The 17,829-nt window shown below is 50.9% G+C and overlaps 4 protein-coding genes across 4 annotated transcripts; 2 read left to right on the top strand and 2 right to left on the bottom strand.

Moving 5' to 3' along the window:
• Positions 1–5,380: 5,380 nt before the first annotated feature.
• Positions 5,381–5,722, top strand: GLRG_08942 (uncharacterized protein; the record flags this gene model as incomplete). Its single annotated transcript, XM_008099627.1, has 1 exon — positions 5,381–5,722. The coding sequence occupies one exon, from the start codon at positions 5,381–5,383 to the stop codon at positions 5,720–5,722; it is 342 nt and encodes a 113-aa protein (XP_008097818.1).
• Positions 5,723–9,459: 3,737 nt separating this feature from the next.
• Positions 9,460–10,257, top strand: GLRG_08941 (uncharacterized protein; the record flags this gene model as incomplete). Its single annotated transcript, XM_008099626.1, has 2 exons — positions 9,460–9,906; positions 9,964–10,257. The coding sequence occupies 2 exons, from the start codon at positions 9,460–9,462 to the stop codon at positions 10,255–10,257; spliced, it is 741 nt and encodes a 246-aa protein (XP_008097817.1).
• Positions 10,258–12,648: 2,391 nt separating this feature from the next.
• Positions 12,649–13,294, bottom strand: GLRG_08940 (uncharacterized protein; the record flags this gene model as incomplete). The annotated part of the gene is made up of 2 exons (XM_008099625.1): positions 12,649–13,003; positions 13,074–13,294. 2 exons carry the CDS (start codon positions 13,292–13,294, stop codon positions 12,649–12,651), a joined length of 576 nt encoding a protein of 191 aa, XP_008097816.1.
• Positions 13,295–17,331: 4,037 nt separating this feature from the next.
• On the bottom strand, positions 17,332–17,661 carry GLRG_08939 (uncharacterized protein; the record flags this gene model as incomplete). The annotated part of the gene is made up of 1 exon (XM_008099624.1): positions 17,332–17,661. One exon carries the CDS (start codon positions 17,659–17,661, stop codon positions 17,332–17,334), a length of 330 nt encoding a protein of 109 aa, XP_008097815.1.
• Between the last annotated feature and the right edge of the window lie 168 nt (positions 17,662–17,829).

Raw genomic sequence — 17,829 nt, 5'->3', positions numbered from 1 at the left:
ATGACCCATCTCGAGAAATCTCCGCCGGCCTCTACCCCTTTGAACGTGTAGGTGAAGTAGGATCGATACGTAATGCACGCGTGCTGCTGATCGCCTGCGTGCTTGGAACGCCCCAGTTCGACTCCTATGCCAGGGCAAGCCGCACACTGGCCAAGGCCCCCGTGGGGACACCTCCAGCGATGTAGTTTTGAGCAATGGTGGCAGAGATACGTGCAGTCTCGGGTCTGTTGTAGGTCTTTGAGAAGTAAGTAGAGAAACCCGGCGATCTGTCTCTCGTTGCTCATGAGATTCCGGAGCGTGCTCGAGAAGAGAAGGCCGTAGAGTGGTTTGCACGTCAGAGCCAAGCACATGGCGGACTCCGTGGGGAGGTGTGAGGCAATCTCCAATACGATATCTGGAATCTGACGGAGAAAGAGAGGCAGCTGGAGCAGCGAGGGTGCCTCAGACCTGAGGAAGGCCGTCCCTGGTGAGAAGACGTCTGTTATCGTTGCAGAACCCATTTGGGCCGGTGAAGGGGTTATGATGGTTGATGGGGACTCCGAAGCCAATTGCTTGTGACGTTTCTGGGGGGTTGACGGCCGGTGTGTCTCTTTGCGCACGGCCGGTCGCCCGGAGATGTTTCGATCGATTGCGTCTGTGTTGTTTCTTTTGACGGTTTGACACGGAGAAGGATGCTCTCACACGCATAATGATCTTAGATCGGAACGTGCGTATGGAAGTCCACGGTCGGTGGTTACAGTACCAACGGAACAGGTTGCAAAGCTCTCGGAAACATGCACTTGACTCTTCTTCAATTCCCTGGTTCCCTTCAACTTACACTTGTGTTCTGAGACATCAAGGGCCCTGGCGGATTATTGTGTTTTCAGTCACAGGTTCGTTCTAATCGACCAAATTGGGAGATAAGCTAGTCGTTCTGTTACCTTTCAGTTCGAAGTAGATGGTGGACATATATTAGCCTACACGAATTTCTGTTTTCATCCAGGCCCGAGCTATGGTCGAACCTATTGAACCTTGACTGTGAACTCCGAACACCGGCGGCCAAAACTGTGTGTATCGTAACCAGGGTTACATGCAACTTCCGCAACTTGGTGCAACCTTGAGATATTAGATACTTCTTTCTTCCAGTACCTCCTGATCGCGCGACTTACCCCAATCCCCGTCACTGATGGGCTGGCTGACAGCATACTTTTTCACATATTTTCCACCACGTCGGCAGTGTCGCCCCATCCTTTTCTATGACGCGAACGCGGGTTGTCTAATAGGGTCTGACCATTGTAAAAGGAAGGAAGGCCGTTATTGCTCTGCGATTAATATTAAATCCACCGAGGATGGCATCCAACAAGGCTTTATATTCTCAATTCTGTTGTTCATTACGGGGCCCTATTCTACCAGAGCGGGCCGTACGTAGTGTTACTACCTAAGTGTTCGCATTAGAAAATCCAGCTTTTGTTAGAGAGGCGCAACTGCCTGTGCAGAAGGCTCAAGCTGGATAATGGATGGGGCGTCTTATAATCTTTGAATAATCAGAGTAAAGATAAGATACAACTACACACAAGGGTACCTATTGTAGATGTGCAGGGGGGAGAGGGGGAGAGGGACATTGTCAGGTTGTCAGATCGTCTGATCACACCTTCGGACGCACACCAGAAACGCACGGTAGTCCCGGGCAGGTTTAACAGGGGGGTCATTGCAGTCTTTGTGATCGCTCTCTTAAAGGAGTCAAGATGGATGACTGTTCGTCGTGGGCATGTCATACACGACCACGGGCGTCTCCTCGCTGAGTACCTTGTATTTGAGAATGGTGAGATGATTCCAGAGTCTTGGTAAGCCCCACAGTGTAAGGCATAACTTGAGTATCAACATCCAGACGTAAACCATAAGTAGAGCGTTATACTAATCGGTACGACTGTGCTCGATGGCTTCGTATTTGATGGGACGTCACGATATTACATTCAGTTGGGGCCTTGTTGCTACGAGACACTGAAAGAGGATCGATCAAATCGACGCAGAACAAAATTGGCATTATGGTAGAGTGGATGGCCAATCGCCACATCTTTTTTCTCATTTTTCACATGAGGGCATCAACGAAACCCTTGCGCACGCTAGTTAAACAACTTTATACAGGCTTATGGATCATGTCAAGGTCCGAACATCCGAACATTCTTTGGTTTGCCTTGACTTGTGAACCAAGTCGCCTTTTTTTGAGACATCCCCAAAACTTGCCGATCAGTGATGGCGAAATCCGAAATGAGAGGACTGATGATAGGTCTGTTGCTTTGTGCTCTGTCTGAACTCTATTGACCCTCCATGGTATGCTGCCTGTTGCAGGAACCCAGGATGTATCTGAGGCGCAGATAGTCATAGTCCTTGGCAACAGGAGCTACTTGTTGCGGACGGCAAAAGATGCCGCAGTGAGCACGTCATTGAAGCGCGTTGATGATCATAGAAGTTCATATTACGTAGTTGTTCTCCGCTAGCTTGGAACCCTTTGAAGCCTCTCGGGATGTCTATTGAAGTCATCTTGAGGAATTCTGGCCATTAAAAGTCTCCCAATGTTATAAACCCACCCATCTGCACTCTAGGTTCCCCATCTCGCCTTTCACTATCTAACAGCATTCAGTCCACGCCATATATATCCGCTTCAAAAAGCTGGAGAATTTCTCTTCCTTACATTTCTTTTTTTACTGTTAAACTATCCATATCAATCAGGCCAGCAACCCCGTGATATACTTCAAAACCTGCTCAGTTGGTTTCTCTTTGCTGCTAAACCACTCAAACGAGTAATCTCGCCATCGTCTCTCTTCTTAAACCATCCATTGCGTTTTGACTCAAAAGGTGCCAGTTGGTTCAGCACCTCCCCCCTTCTTTCTCTTCTCTTCTCCTTGTCCTTCTCCTGTAAGCCATGAATTTTAACTGGACTGGACTGGCACAATTATGCAATTTACGACTACTTTTGCTTTCTTTTGTTATTCTGCTGTCTCTGTTGCGGCCAGTATAGGGAAATGCCGCAACTTGCATTGTGATGACCCGGCAATTTGTTAATGTAAAAAGAATAACGACGACAGCACCTGTGTAGAAGGGGTTTAAAAAGTTGGGTTCTGTCTTTTGAGCGCGATTGTACCTGTCCCGATGGGGTTCACGTTGTATGCAGTACCTTTTGTACCGACTAGTATAACACAGGGCTAGACTGAAACCTCGGAATACATACACAGTATAATACATTCATCCCTTGGTGTTTTATAATCTACCTTCCTGTTGGGAGGACTGTAGATAGGTCGATGCATCAACAAAAGGGGCTGTAACTGTGTTCTGATTGTCTGGTTCTTGTCTAAGTCTAGTTGGTCTAGCTAGCTAGAAAGTGTCCGGTTATATAGACTACTGTGGTCATTGAATCATACGTAAGAATCGGTTGAAATGCTGTTCCAACACCTCATATATGTAGCATCATTCTACGCTGGACCTATCCTTCAACCCCATACGATGCTACGATGCCCGGACGCATGGCGGATGTCGGTCCCGAGAGGCACACTCTACCATTAATAGCGATTATCGGGTAGTTTTAAGGGCCATGTAAAACAGGACAATGTTATGGGTTGCCTTTAGCCTTACTCTGGACTGCTCCCTCTATGGCTGGGCGGCAGTGTTTGGGCCGTAAGTATTTATCAGTGCCATCTACAACATTCTCTGAGCGCTCACTTCCTCTTTTCCTTTGTAGTACTACTCTTCATAATGCGCTATATGTATTTTTGCATGACAGATATCATAATAGTTACTCGAAGAGATATAGGCGTGCTGTCAACACTTGAGAACCAAATAGAATGGAAAAAGTACCATTGTCGCCGCTTACTCGCCTGGTCGCGAAGTTGCCCGACCTTCGAGGTGGATTCGACAGAGACATCACCGTTGATACGCCAGTCATATCCTCGTCGTGTGTTTCGCCGCAAACATGCTTGACCTTGTTCAACAGTATCGTCATCGTCGGTACATCAAAGCACAGCCCAGTATCAACTCTGTTGTCTCCAACGTTCTAGTGCCCATAGGTCGTTCGCGCCATAGTTGAAGTGAAATCCGATTCGGCAGTTGCTCTGCATTATCAGGTATTACATGCCGCACTAAGTGATTGAAACATAGCATAGATTACAGGTGCTGCGTATCAGCTTTTTACGTATTGTGGTATTACGCACGCACCGAGTGAAATGCACTAGACCGCTCATGGTGGTCCAGAGCGACTATATCCATCAATAAGATGGAAAACAGAAGAAAACAGGTAGAATTTTCAATTCTGGAACCGCAATATTGAAACAAGGATTATAATTAGTGGCCTGGAAGCGTGAATCTGTTGATGCAGTTGATGAAAGACCATCGTGGTAGTTGATTTCGAGTATTGCTTCACTTTTTCTTGAGCCATCTTTCCTAATGCCCAATCTATTAACCAGATTTCTGTTTCGCTTACTCAATAAACCGGAGTAGGGGCACGGAGCAACTCAGAAAAACGGTCATGGCTACTACCAGCACGTCAAAGACCAGCTAGAGAACGACAATCCCGCAAGCCAGTTGCAACTATTTCAGCAACTCTTCTAGTTACGGCAGCCAGAGCCCCAGCTTCCGGAACGTATTTCGAGCCAGCCAGATTCGGCCTTACAGCAGCAGTCGTCAAATCGACTTTCCGAGTCTGGCGGTACCATCCGGCCAATAAGCACGATTAAACGGGAAAACTCCAAAGATATTAGAGTTACCCTTTGAGTGTGACATCACGACTCTCTATGACAGCGCAGCCATCACGAATACCACGAATGGGCAAGGCCTCGGGTGCTTCCAGCCCTAGCATTGTTGCATAGACAACGTGATCTACTCCTAGGGTGGCCCCTGACTGCGGGACGAGTGCTATACCAGCGTGCTGTATGCAACCGAGACATTGGAGAAACTCCCGATGGCAGAAATATTGTGACCTTCTGCGGGATCTCTACAGGCCTGCACGGATATCCGGCTCAAGACGCCGCGGCTGTTACGGTCAACGCGGTCGCGGATGGGCTCAAGCACAACGAGGATACACAAATCACCAATGTAGTGTAACTTTCAACGGCTTCACCGACGCACATCACATCATCTACCAGGAGGCCCTGGCCTCCACCCCGCGTGCATGGATATGTCCGGCAGCGGCTCCGCCCGTAGGGGCACAAAGCCCACCGCTGATCCAATGCGGCTCGCTGGAAAAGACAAGAGATTGGCCGAGAACCTCGACAACAACCATTACCAACGCCGGTGCCGCGCTATCGGCTTCTGACGGGCTGAGTTACACTTCATCCGACCTGTTCGTCAAGCGCTTCCCGGGATTCCCCAAGTATGGGGAGTAAACCTTGTTCAGTGTTTCTCAGCTTCAATGGCTGGCGTGACGGAGCAGGTTCTCCAGAGCTGCTTCTTCACGCAGCTGGGTAGGGTCAGATCACATCAGAGGTCCAAAACGTATGACACTCCTATCGCGTGGGTTGAGAGGTTTGGGGCGAACGCAAACGTCGGAACTTCCAACACCGACGGCCTGTTCGTCGCCAACGGGCTGCCTCCGGACAAGCTCCCAATGCCCCGAGGCTCATACTCCGTTTTCCAGTGCCAGGTCAGTTCCTGCCTCAAAGCCATGATCTTCTCCGTGCCCTTATTGGAGGATGAGCAGGCGTTTCTAGTTCTGGTATCTGAAGATCTGGTAGATAAGAGCAAGGTGCCCTAGTGCAGGATTTGCGGTGGCAAGACGAGCATCTACGTTGGAGCGGGTCACTGGTACAATGAAGCGCTATTCCATAATGGAGAGAAGAGACGAATGGAGTTCCGTCGGAACGTACTAACCGACGCGACCAAGACGACGATGATCTTAACGTTGGGGGTCGGGATGTCGATACCGAGCGTCTCAAGACGGCCGAACGAGGATCTCGTCGAGAGGCGAAGACAGAGTGAAGTTGGTGAGGACGGGCTTGGGAACTGAAACGGCCGTCCCATGGAACTTTGAAGAAGATGGGCTGGCGACAAGCATTGAGAGCAGCATCTCAACGATGGTGATGAAATTGCCGGGACTGGGCGAGAGTTGCGACGGCGCAAGCCAACAGAACGATATGCCCTTTCGAAATAAACCATCGGTTAAGCGAATCCAGCGTCTCATCATGAGTGTCAGATGATGTGATGAATGTATGCGATAGCATTCCACACATACTGTCTATCTGATAATGGTTTTGACTCAGGAGCAGCTCCTAGATGACTGGTTCAATAATCTCAACTGTCAAATGTCGAAAACAAGCTTCAAGAGATACTCTCTTATTGCAGGTGACTGAGGAGTAGCCGTAGCCTTGTACCGCCACCATTCGAAAATGACGGGAGGTTCATAGCGAGGCAAGCTTGATTCATCCCTTTCCGGGTGCATAGAACCCACGGTCTAGAGCCACTCGGAGCGGCTCGGAAACAGATTGCTCCCACCCACACACTCTAGCTTCTCCATGTGTGATTCGGCAGTCCGTCCATGACCAGCCCTACTTCGCTCTGCCCTTCCATATTGGTAGCAAAGTCATGCAACTCTAAAGGGCGACGGCAAACTGTACGCAGTCCGCAATTCCTGTGTGTGATGGCGTTGCTGCCCACACCACCTCTCCCTTTTTGGGGCTCTGTTTGAGAAACGGAATCGAGGCTCTGGGTAGCGCGGTTTTGGGTTTCCTTGGCATATTCTTGGCAGCGCACATCAAACTTGCTTGCAGCGTCCTAGCTTCAAGGGCGCCGCAGGTCCTTTGCAGCTTTCCGGCCTGGCGACTCGCGCGTGGCTTATTGAGCGCGGGCGGACCCTTCACCCTTGACACTGGAAGTTCGAGAGAGCTTTGTCTTGATTGGTTTGGAGAGGGCGGTTGATCTCTAGCAAGCATCGTGGTCGCGGAAATGCAAATCATTGTGTCTCAAGGCCTGGCAGGCGAATCTTGGTGGTGACGGTTGCCCACGCCACACCACATCACACAACATTACATCACAATATACAATACCCTACCCAGCTGGGTTTCACGGAACTCTGCCCGGCGGGATCGGCCGGGGAGGGAGGGGGGAAGGGCCGTCGGTTCCCGGCCTCGAAGCGGAAGCAAACTCACAGAAAGTAGGAAACGGAGGCCTTGGCGGCGTGGTAAGCCTGCACAAGCGCTCTGCTATTTGCCATCATGCCGGGTCGAGACTTGGCCAGAGTCAGTGTCAAAGGTGCTTGTGCTGACGACTACTAGGCAAGATGATAACAATAGTCTCCTGAGCCGTATGATGGCCGGATATCATAGGCTACGCAACACTAGGCCATTCGAGGACTCGGATAGCCTAGGCTTCATTGCATATGTAGAGGCGAGCTCACACGAACCAGGATAGCCAATGGGCGCCTTCTGTTGTCCTGTGCTCTCCTATGCGAACATCCTTGGGCAGAGATCCCCCCGCTATTACACTCGTCTTCCCAACACTAACGAACACACACCCACACACATAAGCTTAATCTATCTTCGCGCTTCCACTCGGGTGGAGTCAAGCCCGTCGCGGAGGATTCGGATTTCGCTCAACGAGTCAAATGTCGCCCCCTTCACCAAGGAACGGCTGCAGCTGCGTCGTTTGGTCATCTCCCCCAGGGTCCAAGCGTAACCCTCCCCCCCCCCCCCCTCTTCCGCACTTTGTCAGTCCGTCTAAAACTGCCATGTCTTATCGGGACAGCAGCCAACCGACGGTCCCTGTTCAGGTTTCTCGGTCCTCAGTCTCCAGGTCGCTGAGTACCAGAACGGAACCAGCGACATGGCACATCCTGCCCGGTGTTGCTTCATGCCGGGGGTCGTCAGACAGTGGTCCGCAACACCAAGAAACGCCTGGTGGCGCATCGAGGCACCTGAAGACCACCAGCAGCTCATGCATTTGCCCCAGGGATCATGCCCAGAGATAGATGACGGGATCCGCGAAACGATGCGCAAACCCTATACGAGGTGGTCTGCGATGCTAGGCGGCCAAGACACCCCCAGGCGGAACCAGCCTCTCCTGCCTTGGAACATGGACTTGATGTTTGCTCTTGGTCCCCTGTTCCTCCACCCCTTCTACCCTCGGATCCCGGCTGCTACCTCCTCGCCTCCCTCCACTATATTACCTGGGTTGTCCAGTCACGCTTTTCTACCGGTCCAATGGGAAGAAAATGGTCGCCGCCAGCGACAAGGAGGAGGAGGGAGTGTCGAAGCCTGCCCTGGAGCGCCTGGCACTAAGCGCTAGCTTCCGTCAGGTGTAAGGGATGCTTGGCTTGCCATGGCTGCATGCCGCAAGGAGTCAGCCTCTTCAGCGGCCGTGGTCTGCCCACGTCCAGATCGGGTATCCTCATTCGCAAAACATAAACATACAGGTGCTGAGCCGCAGCCGCGGCGACCGTAAAACTGCACAGACTGAACAACATGACATCTCAACTTGCTACTAGGCGTATTCACTGCCGTTGGCCGTCGAAGAATGTAACAATTCAAAGGGCTTCCTGGTTTCAGGATTGAGATGATGGCCAATATGAAGCCCTCTGCATCTCACTTAACCCCCGGTCTCTCAGCCCATCGCCCACTCAAGAGCCTTTCCAAAGGACGAACGTGCAGAAACAGCCGAGCGCCAATTGTTAAACAGCGGCGATGCAGGGGACTGACTGACTGCTGTCATATCACACCACCCCGGGTCATTCTTCCCTAGGTCCCCTCGCATGGCCTCCCATTTCATCGATCCAACGAAGGGGAGAGGAAGGGTGTTTGGTCTGTGGGTGGGCTTTGTTGCATGCTCTCATCTCGAGAGGTGGGTACCAGATACGGACGTGGCGCAGAACTTGGAACATCTTCAACTCCCAGGATGCGACACCAAAACGTTTCCCGATCTGCGACTGTGTTTTCCAAACCCTTAACCCTTTCTTCCATCGAGTGGGAAAGAGAGGGTTGGGCGGCCGGGATGCGATTGGTTCTGAGGCAAGGCTCGCTACCCCTGCTTCCTTCTTGGACGATTCCTCGTGGGTTAAGGCACAGTTTCGAACCAGTCTCCCTCACGACATGCGGTTGTACTCGCCCGTGTTTGGCCTCATCTTTTCTGGCCTAGATTCCAAACGAATATGCTTGGGGTTGAGCTACTTCTTACGAGCTTGAATGAAATTGAGCTGGAGGCTGGGGAGGTGTACCGGACGGTGGAACGTGTCTGCAATGCTTGATGCGGCTATCCTGGTTGCCGTCATGATTGCCCGAGTATGGCTTTTGCGCAGTTGAAGGGCTTCGAAATGGCGAAAGTCTCGAGTACAAAAGCGGCCGATAGTCCCCAACCTATTCTCATCTCTTCTCATCATCAGCAACAACAGCTCCAGCTTCCAACAGTCTCTTCTCTCTTTGAGTTTACCTTCTTTCCTCCGGCAGGATACTACTCGTTACAACTCCTCTGGTTAGGAGCCCTATCATTTATACAACAGTCAAGATGTCTCTCAGAACCGTTGCTGCCGCTACCATCATCGCCGCCGCCAACCTGGTGGCTGGACACGGTGCCATCATTGGCGCTGTCGGCCCCGCCGGCGGCTCCGGCATGGCCCTTGGTGTCGATCCCAGCACTCCCCGTGACGGCACTCGCGCCAGGCCCTTCCAGACTGATTCCACTCGCTTCAAGGGCCCCAACGCCGACACCTTCGGCCAGACCACCGGCGGCGGCGAGAACGATCTCGAGGCCGGCACCAAGTCCATCATGGCCATGACTGGCGACATGCTTCCCCAGGTCACCCCCGGCAGCACCCTCGAGATGACTGTCCACCAGGTCAACGCCGACGGTGGTGGCCCCTACGACTGCATGATCAACTCCGACGCCACCGGTGCTAGCTGGACCAACGTCGACGTTCCCGTCACTGTCCCCGGCCAGAACTCGCGCAACCGCGTAAGTGTCTTTCTTTGCTTCTCAAACATGACAGAAAAACGTGCTAACATGGAACAGGCTGGTGCCATGACCGACTTCCCCCTCAAGGCCCAGATCCCCGCGGACCAGACTTGCACTGGTACCGTCGCCGGCCAGTCCAACGTTTGCTTGGTCCGTTGCCAGAACGCTGCCCGCGCCGGCCCCTTCGGTGGCATTGTCCCCGTCCAGATGGCCCAGGCTGGCAACACAGCAGCCGCCGCTCGCCGCAACTTGGCCCGCGCCATCAGCGAGACTGAGCGCCAGTTCAAGCGCATGGTGAAGCGCGCTGCCGAGGACACCGAGATGGCCGATGAGGAGGAAGATGAGGAGTAAACCGCTTAAATCGTTTGCACATATTCTAAGGTTTTGGGCGGAATGGGTCTTTCAAGGATTGATATGTAACAGTACCGGACTACTGATAATGAGACACGACTGCCTGCTCTGCTGGAGTGTGGACTTTCTTTACATTTTTTTTTTCCCCTCTTGAAATGCTTAGAAATTCTTGTTCATTGTTTGCACACTCACCATGCTAGTTAACCTTGCCATGAAGAAATCTAGATCTGAATCCAGATCTCCCATTGAGTCGGCTCAAGGAACAACTCCTTCACCTCGAGAGTCGTCAACTCTCCCACTTTCATGTACGTCACACGATCTGTCGTTATGTCCGAGTGCGAATCCGAATATGCACCGAAAGCAATCACACACTAGTCCGATTCCTGGTCCTCTGAATATGAAACGAAACTGCAGCTGCGCTGCCACGGACCAGACTGAAACATTGTATACAGTTGAGATGGGATACACAGACATAAGGTTCATTGGTTCCTGCAGTAGAAGGTCCACAATCCGGAGCCCATCTTGTCATATCGGGTAATTTTTTCAATGACATCCTAGTTCTAATCCTTGGATGGAAAAGACCGTAAGCTATTGGTTGCCTAGGAGGATTTGAATAAGGTTTGGCCTCTACGGATGTTTCGGTACCAGACACTCACTCCGCACTGAGCCCGCATGACAGGGGTGTCGGCTATCGATCGGGAGGGCGCAGAATTCCGAGCCCTTCTATGAAGCTGTCTGATCTCTTAATTGCCCCCCCCCCCCCCCCCCCCAAAAAAACTTGACGTCTTTTGATGCTTAGGGCCTGATCGGCATCGCCAATATCACTTGACACCGCCAATATGGACCGATATCGCAGACGAAGCACCAGCCACAAGTACTAAAAAACTCAAATCGTGCCGCACTGGGCTAAAAACAGGAGGGTATATTATGATTTTAGATCTATATTATAGAACTCTAATTATGTCAGTATAGGCGACGTACTGCTAGGAAATATAACTTTCTTATTAGTAGATGTACAAAAAACCCTCATTTCCCTATATAAATTATTACTAGCCTCTAGACTTAGGTCAAACTTTATAAAAGGAGTTGAGGACCTATATAGCTACCTGCTACCTTCTGTTACCTTCTGTTACCTACTGTTACCTACTGTTACCTACTGCTACGTACTGTTACTAGCGCCTGCCTACCTATAGTTGCCTATTACAAGTAGGTAGGCGCTAGTAATAACAGGCAACAGTAGGCAGGCGTTAGCAACAGTAGATAGCAGTAGGCAACAGTAGGGTACAGCTGTCGCCGGCTATAGCAGGGGTCCTAGCAGTACATTCATCAAATTAACCCTTGACCTTGCATTAAACTCTTGTTAACCCTGACCCTATGTATTTTGGAGTACAGGCGATATCGCCCTGATATCGGCGCAGCCGATCAGGCCCGCCTAAAGGCCGACTAGATTTCTTTTTGTGGAGCTGCGTCTGAGGTAATTCTATACAACAAGACAAAGCATCACCGTGGGCTGTGTTGTGTTTTGTTGAATCAACAGACAAACCATGCCATCGGACTTGCTAGCGGTGCTACCTTTACGGTGAGAGGGGTGAGTGGGGGACCTGAGGCGAGAGATAACATTCTCGTGCTTTGAAAAGCCGCTAGGGTGATCATGTCAGGCCCCCGGCAAGGGCAAAGTCTCTCAGAGATAATGATAACACAGAACAGGTTTACAATGCAGTCGTCTAGCGAGTCACTGCCCTGAAAAGCTTACAAAGTATTAATCGCTGGCCTATCATGAAGCGAATGTCACGTTCAAGTAGATTTAGTCACCTACCTTTTGCACAGCGCGACGCTGACGCCGTGAGGTCGCATAGCGCCATCAGAAAGCCGGGGACTCAGTCTGGTTTACGTCTCTCACTGGCAGTTGGCAGATGGACTTTGAGAGTTCACTTGATGATATGCACTCTCGATATGATTATCAGCGTAGCCTCGGCAAAAATTCGATGAGCGGCCAGCCGCACAGTTGCGTGCTGCCATGGTATATCTGGTTAATATCCCAATCAACAGAATTAGCAAGATGGTGGGGCGCTGCACTAGAAAGCCGTTGCAAATCACTGTCATTTGTCCTATGCATAATACAGCGGCTAAATCGACAAAGTGTCGATCTGATGATGCAAAAGCTGCGACTAAGAACTAAGGGTATTGGGGGTGAATAAACAGCCATAAGCGAGTACCCGAGTTTGTAAAAAAAAAAAATGTATGTTTCCCTAATAATGGTTTATATGAAGTGAAAGCCCACCAAAGTCGGGAGGCGGCTGGCCCCGAAAAACATGTATACTCCTGGCGATTTCATGACATAGCAGGGGCTTGGAGTCGTAACATTAACATGTTTATTGTCGCTCGTTGAACCTACCACGCAACTAGACTTGCGAGCAGAAAGCCGACCATGAAGGCCGCCCTCGAGTTGCCTCCCCGTTGCGACGCAGCGTTTACGCCCGTCTGGGCGGCACCAGCCCCCGTTTTGGTGCTGGTCTTGCTTCTGGTCGCGGTCGGCGTGTAGTCGGCCGCAATGCCGTCGATGGGGTGCGCGTAAGCCTGCGCAGGTGTCGTCGAGGCCGCCCACGCGATCGTCGTCGACAGCATGTGGTTGTTGTAGACGGTGACAGTGGCCGTCTTGCCGAGCTCAAAGTTGCTGTAACACGTGCCGCCATAGGCGGGGCGGTCGGTGTCAATAGCCGAGGAGGGCCCAGCGAAAGTGAAGCCTCTGTTTCCCTGTCGTGTTAGTATACCGGCCTCATCATCGATCGAGATGTTGGACGAGAGGCATAACATACGATGCGCAGCAAGCAATGTAGCCGTCCGTCCAGGTACTGGTCTCGGTGTTCCAACCGTCCGGGCACACCAACGGGCTCATGTAGGGGGCGACGGAGCTGGAACTCGATATGACGGACGCGTACCCGTCAAGCCATTCCGTCGGGTAGCATGATGAGATGGTGTGGTTGGGTAGGGGAACCGGCTCATTGATCCAGATCTTCTCGAAGGCGCCGACCAGCATGGTCAAATGGTTCTCGGTGCATTGTGCGGGTGCCGTGAAAGTGGTCGTCAAGGGCACGGCCGGAATGGTGGAAGTCGCGTGGGGGCTCTCTGCAAGTCTAACAGGCATCTTGGCGTTTTCAAGTCCACGATAACCGCGTGCGATGAGTTGAAAAGAGCGGGCTGGGTGAGAGATGGTCGTTCGTCGACCTAAAGAGCGTGAGTTGGTTGATCAAAAGAACGACAGGCCGGCCGGGATCGCACAGGAAAACCGTAGATCTTGGGACCGGAAAGGAAAAGAGAGATCCAGTGGCCGGGGGCGCATGGCGAACAAGCAGGTGTTTTATTGAAATGTTCCTGGTTGATGGATGTAACCCTCTTCCCAGTTTGGCCTGTGTAATTACCGTCCCCGTTCCGTTTCACCGTTCGGTGGGTCCCGATCCCTGTTGTCGTCTTGCCGGACAACTCCCGTAAGCTTCTTGGCCTTGTCATTGAAGTTGGTTCATCGCGATCTTCCCGAGATTGCCAGAGTTTGCGCCACCCAGAGAACCATTCACATGGCTGCATTCTAAGCCCAACTTGCTTATTCACCTGACAGCAGCAAGAATGCTAGCGGCTGTGATTAGGTCGTCATGCCTCGTATAGGTATGTCTACTGTGTGCAGCCGTGATGCATTTTGACTTTTCGCGACTTGCTGGGTCCTACTCGTCAACCAATCTGCTGTGCCACATGACCGACCCTCTTTAAAAGCGGCTTCAGGTACCACTAGTGACGGTATTATCCCAGGGCCGAAACGCGCCACTACCATTAAGCCTCTCTCTCCTGGCTCGACTACCCCAACAGGGGTCTGGGATCGGGCTACAACCCTGCTAGGGAAGCTAAGATTGCGTAGCAGGCTCACCATTGTTAAGCAACAAACGTGAAGTTAGAATCAGAGCTTGGAGGCGGCAACGCCAAAAGCAGGAATTGGGAAGGTTCCCCGGTTTTTAACCATTCAGAGCGGCAAATCGAGAGCTGCGGCTTCTGGTCGCGATTATAACGATGTCCCGTTTGGACATACCCTGATGATGCCTATGCATTTGGCATTAGTGTCCCCAACTGGACTTTATGAGAGAACTCTGTTTAACCAGATCCAAAAAAGAGTTGTACAAATTTATACATCTAGTATTATGCCCAAAACCACATCATCCTATGACCAACCTTGCAGCAGGCTAGGCGCGAATTGTAAACCCAATCACGATCGGCACGGGAGTTCCTGCTTGATGTCGATTTACGCCTTTCAGATTGGCTCAGCAAACTAAGACTGGACGTGGCTCCCAGACTGTTTTAGAAAACTGATTGGCAAACCCCTGTGAGCTCCCCGCCTATTTGCGACGATTGAGATCACGATACAGTGCTCCTAGCAATATGGTAGTCTAATTAAAGTGTTTAGTTCCCCCCCCCCCCCCCCTGGTCAAGCATGGCATGAACTGCGACATAACAGCGGAGAAAGGGGGGCGCCTACGGGCTAATACCTAAACTACACTAGTATCCGTACTTGCACACGAATCAAAAACACTCATACCTCTAGAGAGAGGCGGTGCCCGAGTGGCCTATGATGACGGCGCTTAATATGTGTAGTCTCCTTGAGCAGCATGAGCAGCGTACGAAGGCCTGGAAAATGTTCGACTCTGCTATTCTTTCTTTTGTACTATCATAGGTATCCCTTCCTTGGCAGAACTAGGTCAAGAATGTATTGGCATGTCCCCCTTCCCCCCAGTATCTCGGCATGGATCCAACAAGGCTTGACGGACCGTGCGGAACAACATAGGTACCTACCTGAAAGGACCTAGAAAACCAGATTACCTAGCGTCGCTTTCGGCTGCGACCTCGCATGGCTCGGGAGCCCACAAACATGGCCCGGTGTCACCCACCTGGTGCTGGTGCATGGCCGTGTCTCATTCTTTGTTGGTTCTCGCGCTATTGCTGTCGCGTGTAAACGAATACAGCTCAGACATTGAAAATGGACGACGACCTTTGCTTACTTTCCGACTTCCAAGACTTTTTGGGTGCTGGAGCATAACCCAGCTTTGGGTTTAGGGCCATGTATATCATTGCCCAGAGGGAGACCTGAGGAGTTATCCAAGGCGGTCCTTCTTCAGGTCGCACAGGTATACACAGTCGGAAAAACACAGTATGAGTAGGTATTGTGCGTGACATGGAATGGTTTTAATTCCATCTCGCGCATTGTTGTTGTTATCGTTGTCGATCCTCCTAAATTGGATCTACACGGGGCGAAAAAGTCATTGGAGCTGGCACAGGGCCAAGTTTCAGAGAAATATACGGATAGATAGCTCCTTTTAAACCTGCACGGAGAAGTTCCAGATAAGAAATGAAGAAAAAGAAGGAACCCCGCATTGCTTTTTCCTCAAATTCGGGCTTGCCTTTTCATATTATCGTTTTTTCTCAGCTTCTTGTTCAACAGAGTGGTCCACGCAAAGTCTAAATCCGATGACGTGTCGATAAAAATCCCTCGAATTCTCTCCACAGACATGGCGACGTATCTCGGTATGTGGGAGGCAAGTTAAATACATTTCCCAGGTTCCCACTTTCTTTCGCTTGTATTGCCCAATGGCTATCAGTGGATTGCGCTATCTAGAGAAATCGCCATGGCGTCTCTCTTCCAGACTACAGCAAGAAAGTTATTTAGTGGAAGTTTCTAGGCGCGCAACTGCGAAAGAACGCATCAAGCTCTTTCTTTCACTTCATCAGTGCGGTTGCTGCGAAGAACTGCGCGGTTTTGAAGGCGTTTGGTGGCAATACCTGGATGAAGTATTTCGCCCTGTTGTGAAAGCATTGTTGACCGACAATGCATTGTCAAGCCTCTGGCGCACAATTGCCAAATATGCAGACAAACTATCTCTGGCCAAGAGAACTGGACTTGTTGTACCCTGATTTCTTTCCTTGGAGAAGGCTTGACACAATTAAGCCGCGCGCCACGGTTACCAAGCCTGGATTCCCGGCCAGCGAAGAAACAATCGCGATATGGCTTCAATAACCCGTAAAACCGAGAAAAGGCTCAAGGCATCCGTTGAGTAGTTTCCACTTTGTGGCGCCAAAAAGTACTTCGGGGGCTAGAGGCTTTCAAGATATTAGTAAACGCTTTTGACCTGCCTAATAGGGCCTCTGGTTATGCCTCCGTTTTTTTTTCTTTCTATTTTTCAGAGTCACACTGCGCTGGAGCAAATGCCTTATGCCCAATTAGTTCATTTTCGCCTTTCTTTGGACATTCATTGTTTGTCAAAACAAGATGGCAACCTCTATACAGTTTCGCAGGATGCTACTGAAGGCCTGTGATAAAGATTCTGAAAGGGATACCCGATAGTCTATTTTCTGGTGCCGTGTTATCCGTGGTTCCGATACTGAGGCAATAATAAGACTAGGAACATGCGCCGTCCACCGCCCACCCCCCGCCAAGGCATCGACGATAAGGCTCGACGTGAAGTGAGGACTTTGAACCCCAGATAATGGCATCTGCGCGGTTAGCATCTCCGCATTGCTAGCGGCCTCCGCCCTCGTCAGGTCAAAAGTCCGCGTTCTAATAGCAGTGGCAGCGGAGTGGAGGGTCTTGTTAATAAACGACTGCCTAATAACGAAACCTCGACAAAATTGCGACCTCGGGGTCGCCTCCTAGGAAGATCGTCATATCCACCAAGGTGCTTGTCGAAAGCTTCACTTGACTGAGCTTTGTGAAAGAATCAATCCCACCGGTTTCGAGTAGCGCACCTGGCAATCGGTATAAAACAGGAGAAAACATCCAAGCCGACTTCATCGTTATCGTCTCAATTATCCCTTCTTGCTGTCTCCGTAACAAGCTCGAGAGTCAACATGGCGAACTGTTTTGCCCCTTGCGGTCAAAGTCTCCATGCAAAATAGAACTCGTTTCTCGAAACACCTAATAGATCATCTTATGCTTCATGGCTGCGGCCGGACTGACATCCGCAGTATCCGTCAGATCTGCTACCCATCTTATACCATCAATGGAACTAACTCCGGACTCATGCTAACTTCTTACACCCCTCATGCGGACGCGGTAGTCTGCTGTTCAATGCCTCCGAGGAGTACATCGCTTACGTCCAGCGAGCTATGATAAATCGACGGGGTGTAGACGGTAACTACGGGAGCCATTTCTGGGGGAATGATGAACACCACGCCGGTGCTTTTGCCGCTCCCATCGCTTCTCGGCACCAGTTGGACTTGCGGGATTTCTGGCAATGGGGGTTCAGAACCGTCTTGATTGGTGAGCACACTAGCTTCACCCACTCTTGAGTCTTCAGTGCTCTTGAGAGCTCGACTTATGGCATGATGCAGAAGTTTCTTGATCTCGTCCTTATCGATGAAGCTAAGCATCTTACTCGTACTCGGATGTCAAGATGGATCAGCCTCTAATTAGAAGAAGTAAAAGTGACCTGTCCAAGTACAATAAACCACTGCTTAAAGCTTTACAGACAGATAATTGATGACCGTGTACGGGTGTTCGCGATATAAATAGGTCCAAGGATCGGAAATCACATCCAA

The sequence above is a fragment of the Colletotrichum graminicola genome (genome assembly GCF_000149035.1).
Source record: "Colletotrichum graminicola M1.001 genomic scaffold supercont1.43, whole genome shotgun sequence".
Lineage (NCBI taxonomy): Eukaryota > Fungi > Ascomycota > Sordariomycetes > Glomerellales > Glomerellaceae > Colletotrichum > Colletotrichum graminicola.
Note: the sequence above shows the minus strand (reverse complement) of the source record. Positions and strands in the feature narration are given on the sequence as shown.